The sequence below is a fragment of the Quercus lobata genome, chromosome 4, assembly GCF_001633185.2.
Source record: "Quercus lobata isolate SW786 chromosome 4, ValleyOak3.0 Primary Assembly, whole genome shotgun sequence".
Classification (NCBI taxonomy): domain Eukaryota; kingdom Viridiplantae; phylum Streptophyta; class Magnoliopsida; order Fagales; family Fagaceae; genus Quercus; species Quercus lobata.
In genome coordinates this window covers 17,344,648-17,352,433 of record NC_044907.1, presented here as the reverse complement: position 1 = coordinate 17,352,433, position 7,786 = coordinate 17,344,648, and the positions used below count along the sequence as shown (strand labels likewise).

Genomic DNA, 7,786 nt, shown 5'->3' with positions numbered 1-7,786 from the left:
CGATCAATCGAGCTTCATAGAAAAAATAATCTTATTTCTTGCAATTTGTACATTCTTGAGTCTTGACCTTTACAAGTTTGAGCAATGTCTAACACCCATGGTTGTCAAAATCGCGACCCGGATCGTAAAATTGCACGATTTTACAATCCCACCTCATCAAAAAGTTTAAAATCATAGCAGGATCACAAAAATGGTAGGATCGTGTAGGACCGCATAGGATTGTAGGATCGTATGGGATCCTACCGATCTTACTGATCCTACCATTTGGATTGATTTTTTTTTTTTTTTTTTTTGTCAGTGGGATTCATTTGGGTAAGATAATCCACCTAAACCCATAAGCCCAACGGATTATCAAAAGCCCAATAATGAATTGAAGTCCCAAATTTACCCCTATGTCAAACATAAAATATCAAAAAAAACCTATAGTACTTAAGTTTAACGTTTTCAAAAACAAAACCTAAAATATTTAGATGATGAAATGGGATATGACAATGGCAGTGATTAGATTATAAGAACCTTAAAATGAGAATTCTCTTTTGGATTTCATATTTGTAATTAACTAGTTTACCTTAGATTGTGAATTCTCTTTTGGATTACATATTGTAAATTTGTAGTTAGCTAGTTTTTATATGCTAACTAGCCTAACTTATTTTGGATTTGGAACTTAGAATTTGGAAAACATTTTCCATATGTGTAGATAATATTTTGGTACTTAGTTGCTACTTAAACATATACTAAATTTTTTATGATGCAATTTTTTTTTTTTTTTAATGGCTGGATTCATATTTTAAGTGATTATATAACATATAAAGTCACTATCAATATATTTTTTGCTTAAAATCTGAAAATAGGTAGGATCTTACTATCCACGATCCGATCCTACGATCCACGATCCTACCTACCTCCCACGATCCTACGTAAAATCCCAATTTCGACAACCTTGCTAACACCTATCCTAGACATTTTTTTTTTTCCCGGTTTGCCAACACATACAAGTTGAAATTCTAAACATTCAATCCTAAATATTTAGAACCTAACAGCATAGAACCGCATGGAATATAACATTGGCTGCATAGAAAAATCAATCTTTGGGTGTACTTCTTTTCATGCATAACTTTAGCCTCCATGTATCAACTTAAAATTTTCTTGAGCATGTAAATTCTATAGGTCTTGATTGTGAATAGCTTTGGATATAAACTTATTTAATAGTACATTAAAACATAAAGTTAATTATTTAAGAAGATATTACATACTTGATACAGGAGGGGAAAAACCAACATACATGAATCATGACTGCTATAAGGAAGCTACAATATTGATTATTCTCTCTAGTGTTATATATAATAAAACTAGAAAATCATGATGATCACAACCTTCATAATAAATCATCATTCTATTGTGCACCTACGAAGAAGGAAGATAATTTCAATATATTAGAATGATAAGCTTCGGAATTCATAAATGACAGTATGCTAAATGACCGTTTTCCCAAAAATAAATAGAATTCAAAAGATATTCATTATCAGTAACTTAATATTTATGTTTTACTAGTGAGAAAATTCATGATGGGAGAATCCTTACTTGCGGTATGAAAAAATCCCAACCCATTCAATAATTGTGGAATTGGTGGGCATTTACTTGGATTTATTTAGAATTCTAAACAAGAAAACTTCTCCAACAAATTCGTTAACTTCAACTACACCCTTCAAATGTCTATGTTATTCATTCAGTAAAATTGAGATAATATAATCTTATGTTATCGATATGGAGACCTCCTACATCTTGTGGACCACTTCAACAATAGAAATCAACAAATAGAAAGTAGATTTTAGAGGTATATTATGTGTTTTGGTATTATAAAAAGTAATTGGGCTTATTCCCCAACTAAATGCAACATAATGAGTCCCCTAAAAAAAAAAAAAAAAAATGCAACATAATGAGCTATATGATTAGTGACACCTTCTTCCGTTAAAATATTTGGACTAGCCTTATCATATTAGATCATGTAGTGTGGGGTGCTACAAAATTATAACATATACACAAAGGCAAACAATATACTACCTGTTTATTGAAGCCTTTGTCTGCGTCTATTAGTTCCAAGAAGTTTCTGTCGAATTGAATGTAGCTCAATTATAAGAGCACTCATGTTCATCCTTTCTCTTGGAAATTCAACCAAACAAGCAACCCCAATTTTTATAATCATAATCAAGCATTCTTGACTTGTTACACTTCCATTTTGACCCTCATTGCGAGTAATGTTGTTTGTACGTGTCTCTCCTTCTTTTTCATGCACACTCAAAAGGATAGAATCTATAATGTCAATTATCTGTTCTGGCAAAACTGCTTTAACATAGTCGTGGAGGTTTAAGTTATCTTGAAAAATATTATCAGTAGGCCTTTTTCCCGTGAATATCTCTAATAATAATATGCCATAACTATAGACATCATCATATGTTGACACGTTATTTCCCAAACCATACTCTGCAATAAACAGTTACATATAACATATATGTAACGTGAGCATAGGTTTCTACTAAAAAAAAGATGGAAAAATATATGTAACAGACAAGTATATTAAAAGAGCATTTTCAATGGTGCATAATAAGAATTAAGAAAAGCGGAAAATTTTGTTATATATCATTCTATTTTTTTGGCTACAGTACGTCCTTGTTAAAATCTTCCTTCAAAACTTTAAAATATAGTAAAAGACAAAGGGAAAAGGAACACAAGTAAATTTAAAAAATAAAAAAAATATTTACCTGGAGGAACATAACCAATTGTGCCTCTTATTCCAACGGAGCTTGATTGGTGAATAGAACAATCTTGGGTAGCATCAAAAAGCAATCTTGCCAAGCCAAAGTCACCTACATGTCCAACCATTTCATCATCAAGAAGAACATTGCTAGGCTTGAGGTCACAGTGAATGATTGGTGTATGGCAATGATGATGAAGGTAATTCAATGCATTAGCAACATCAATGGCAATATCCAGTCTCTGAAGAAGACTCAAATTTCTTGGTTCCTCAAGAGTCTCGCTTGTTCTTAGAGTTGGATGTAGCCATTCATCTAGGTTGCCATTTGCCATGAACTCATATACCAATGCTTTAAAATCATTACCTTGATGGTCAATACTAGAACATGATGTAAGAACCTTTACAATATTTCGATGTCTAATGTTTTGTAGAGCCTCACACTCGGCCATAAAACTTTTAGAAGCTCCATGATGCAAAAGGTTGAGCACCTTGACAGCAATCGTATGTCTACCTTGATCAAGAATTCCTTTATACACGGATCCAAAGTTACCCATACCAATTAAATTGGTAGAAGAGAACCCATCAGTTGCTTTAAAGAGATTTTGGTAAGATAGAATCAAAAGCAAATTCCCCAAGTCACTTGAGGTATTTTCTTTTCTTTTCTTTCTTAAAGAGGAAAGAAATAGAAGTAATAGAACCAAAGTTACTCCAAGAAGCCCAGAAAATATAGAGAATATTAACTTAAAGGTGAGGGTCAACTTTCTCTTCTTAGATTTTTGGTATTTACATTTTGGAAGCTGAAACTTAGGTATACCCCCACAAAGCTTACTATTACCCTTAACGAAAGTTGCACTTCCATTCTTAAAAACTCCGATTGTTGGTACCTCACCCTCAAAATTGTTGTAAGACAAATTCACAGATTGCAAGTAGACAAAGAGCTCCAGAAACTTTGGAATTTGTCCAAACAAATTATTGTTGGATAGATCAAGATTTTCAAGAACTCTTAATGATTCCAAAGAAGACGGAACAATTCCTTGGAAGAGGTTTCCTCTCATGGCTAGAGTTTCGAGCTTTACACAACTACCAAGACTTGATGGAATTTTACCAAAAAACTTGTTTTCAGAAATATCCAAATATTCAAGATTCTTAAAATTTCCTATTTCCATCGGAAGTGCTCCAGTAAATTGGTTGGCAGACAAATCAAGAAAAGTTGGTGAGAATGAGAGACCAATGACTTGTGGAGATATTGAACCATTGAGATTTATTAGCAAGAATCAAAGAAAACAATTCTTTGCACTTGCTTAGACTTAACGGGATGTTTCCTTCAAGATTATTATCAAGTAAATACAAGTTCAACAAGACCGTTAAATTTCCAAGAGAGGATGGAATGTTCCCAAAGAAATAATTTTCATGTAATTCCAAAACTTTTAACTTTTGAAGCTGTCCAATTTCAGAGGGAATATTACCTGATAATTTGTTGTTCCACATGTTAAGTCTCTCCAAGTTGATCATGTTTCCAATTTCAATAGGAATCTTTCCATATATTTTATTATTATCTAGAGTTAAATAGATAAGAGTAGTTGAAAAATTTCCAACACACTTAGGCAACTCTCCCCCAAAGTTATTGAAACTTATCTCCAAATCAGTCAAAAAGGTGGAATTTGTCAAAGAACAAAGAAAACTCAAGTCATTCTCACCTCCATTTCCAAAATTGTTACTGCTAATGGAAAAAGAGGAAATTCTATTTAGCTTTTCCAAAGAATGAACTTTTCCACTTAGCTCATTTAGATCTAATTGAAATATCTCTAAATTTGAGGCATTAAATATTGCAATAGGGATAGATCCAGTAAATTGGTTGTTTGCAATAATAAATATTTCCATATTTTGTAGGGTGATATCTATGTATGATGGAAGATGTCCTTGGATTTGGTTGTCTGCTATATCAAATAGTATCAATGAAGAGAGATTGGATATTGAGGGAGGAATTGTACCAGAAAACCTATTTCCAGGCACACTGAATAATGTAAGTTTGGTCAATTGACCAAAAAATGGTGGGATAATCCCACCTAAGTTATTATCAGATGCTACAAAGGCGTCTAGAGAAGATAAGTTCTCGAAAGAAGGTGGGATACCTCCAATCATTTTATTGTTAATTATAAAGAAGGATTGGAGCTTTGACAAGGTGCCAAGCGTTGCAGGGATTTCTCCAGTCAGAAGGTTGTAAGTGACAAGAAGAGTTTTGAGATTGGCGCAACTGGATAAATTGCTAGGAATTTTACCACTGATTGAGTTATGGTTCAATCGTAAGACTTGCAATCTATGCAAATAACCAATTTCAAGAGGGATTTCATTATGCAAGCTGTTGTTTTGGAGGGTTATTTGCCTCAAAAAACTTAAATTTCCAATATGTGGTGATATGGAGCCTACTAGTTTTGAAGATGGCAAATTCAATACGGTGACCCTCTGATGTCGACGACCACAGGTGACCCCTCGCCATTGGCAAAAGTGGATGCTGTCATTCCAAGAGCTCATAACCTGGAGAGGATCATCAGCGATCTTCGCTTTGAACTCAAGCAATGCTAACCGGTCTGTCTCATTATTCCCGCCAGCAACAAAGGTGACCAACAAGCCACAACACAAGAGAAGGATAAAAGCAAGCATGGAAAAAGAAGAGGATGGTGGAGCTGAAATCCAGTGGGAAAGTCTTATATGCAATATGGTTGAAGAAGCAGTTGGCTTTTTGAAACAAGGCAGATAAAGAGGGTTTGATTTCGCAGCTTAGCACTCATGGGAAAAGCACATTTATAAGAATTTGGTAAAGATTGAAGAAGAACCAACTTACTGCATGTAGTGCGGACCCAGCCCGAAAGAATACAAGGACTTAGGGGATTCACCTAACTCGAATCAAAGCATGTAATAGTCAGTGACCTCAGTGGTCCCTTTACCTTTATAATTAGTGGAAAAATCAAAATATTCTTTGTGATTGGATATGAAAAATATTTAAATAAGCCTTATTTCCGAATGCTATATCGAACAGAAGTGTGTTTTGTTTGTTTGATTTTTTTTGTTTTTTTTGGGTGTGTTGAGAAACTATCGAATCGAAGCTTAAAATTGCTTGAATGGAATAGAGAATAGTAAAATTTCTAGTAAATAAAATGGGAGAAGAAGAGTCAAACTAAAAGGAAGATGGAAGGATGGAGGAATTGTAACGTTAAGGCATTGAAAATAGGTAGATGATGTGACTCAATTAGAGCGTAGCAACAATAAATGCTACGCTTCAACTTTTATATATACTAGTGTTTAACCCGCGCAATGCGCGGGATCGTTTTACATATTAACAAACTTTACATCCAACATAAACTTAATTATCATACTTATACTACATATATTCAAACTTAAATAACATAGTATATTTAAGCATATAGTGTCCAATATCCCCTAAATTTTTTAAAAATTAGTTTTTTCAAATCACTCATGTGTTCTTCCTTGTTATGAGAGACTTAAAAAAAAGAATCTGACTTTAAACAGTTAAAACTTACATGACAATTTCAAATAGCAAGATCGCTATTTCTAGGAACCACAATGAATCACACTGAACTAAAACTTGCAAGACAATTTCAAATACCAAATCTACCATTCCTAGGAACCACAATGAATTAAACCATGAGATTAGAGAATTTTACAACCAAAAAGTTTAAAAGAGAAAAATGGCTACTAGTTTGTGAAACAAAAAGTCGGAAATATATTAGTCAAATAATAATATGCATAATCAATAGTACATTGGAATCTCAAATTGTAAAACCAAACCAATATATAACCCTTAAAAGGGACATTGAATCCAACTTTTTCATCGCAAAAGAAAAAAGAAAAAGTTGTAGTGCATAATCAAGCCACAGTATATAAACAAAACAGAATTCAACCTGCAACATATAAAATGCATAATCAATAGTAGATGGAAATCTCAAATTCTAAAACCAAACCAATTCATAAGTCATAACCCATAAAAACAACATCGAATCTTAATCTTGACCCTAAATTTCAATTGCAAAACAGGAAAAGAAAAAAAAAGAAAAAAAAAAAGCTCACAATCCCCAAAATGCTGTAATGATACAGAGAAAATTTGTTAACAAACCTCATCGTGATAAATAAAACAGATATATTAGATTATACACACACCCAAGTTATGGAATTCATGAAACTTTTCACCCATTATTATGTAATCATCTATTCATAAAATAAATAAATAAAAGTAAATTATCTAGAAGTACTCAAATCCAAAACACTAAGACATACACAATAAAAACAATCATACTGTAGATTATTCTTTTAAAGGTAGTCATATATATATTTTTTGTTTTATTTTAATAATCTATAGGAAGTGAATCTTATGATTCACAATCTTCAGTATTGTGGAATTGACTAATCTCTGTCTTATTTACACTAAATGTATCACTTTTTGTAAATACAGGACTTCGAGTCCATTTTCTATTGTTAGTCCTACTCAAATTGAAAGTTCAAAAACGTATATAAACACCCTTGAATATTTAGACCCCCAAATTACAACTTAACCAATTCAAGCAATATGTCAAACAACAAGTGTGCGGAAACTTAACATAAGCTATAATATGGAATTGGTTAAAAACTATCTAAGCCAAAACAAAATACAATCCACAGTAGATAATAAAAGGACAAAGATAAAGAGGAAGGAAGATGCAAACACAAAGACAACACGCAATGTGTTATCGAAGAGGAAACCGAAGCCCTCGGCGTAAAACCTCTCCGCCGCCCTCTAAGCGGTAAACAATCCACTAGAAAATATAGTTGGGATACATGGACAGCAATAGACCCTCCAAGCCTAATCTACCCAGTGCACCTAAGCCCTCCAAGTTTCTTGCTCCAACGAGGTTGCGCCGAACCTTTTTCTTTTCTAGCTTCCCGGATTCCGCTACTAGACCGTAGCATCAACTAATGAAGATTGGTTCCTTCCTAACTGCTTCCCAGAAATCCAAACAGCTCTCTCACAGTAATGATAAT

The 7,786-nt window shown here is 33.2% G+C and overlaps 2 protein-coding genes across 2 annotated transcripts; both read right to left on the bottom strand.

Moving 5' to 3' along the window:
• Positions 1-2,065: 2,065 nt before the first annotated feature.
• On the bottom strand, positions 2,066-3,918 carry LOC115984722 (probable LRR receptor-like serine/threonine-protein kinase At3g47570). The gene is made up of 2 exons (XM_031107738.1): positions 2,760-3,918; positions 2,066-2,481 (listed from the first exon to the last, which is right to left on the bottom strand). Exons 1-2 carry the CDS (start codon positions 3,916-3,918, stop codon positions 2,066-2,068), a joined length of 1,575 nt encoding a protein of 524 aa, XP_030963598.1.
• Positions 3,919-3,952: 34 nt separating this feature from the next.
• Positions 3,953-5,413, bottom strand: LOC115984721 (LRR receptor-like serine/threonine-protein kinase EFR). The gene has a single exon (XM_031107737.1). It carries the CDS (start codon positions 5,411-5,413, stop codon positions 3,953-3,955), a length of 1,461 nt encoding a protein of 486 aa, XP_030963597.1.
• Between the last annotated feature and the right edge of the window lie 2,373 nt (positions 5,414-7,786).

Bases quoted from the DNA above. Each gene is read 5' to 3' on its own strand.
- LOC115984721 (XM_031107737.1), bottom strand. From the start codon at position 5,413: ATGCTTGCTTTTATCCTTCTCTTGTGTTGTGGCTTGTTGGTCACCTTT.
- LOC115984722 (XM_031107738.1), bottom strand. From the start codon at position 3,918: ATGGAAATAGGAAATTTTAAGAATCTTGAATATTTGGATATTTCTGAA. The intron at 2,482-2,759 runs GTAAATATTTTT...TGTTTATTGCAG, and splicing joins AATTGGTTATGTTCCTCCAG to AGTATGGTTTGGGAAATAAC.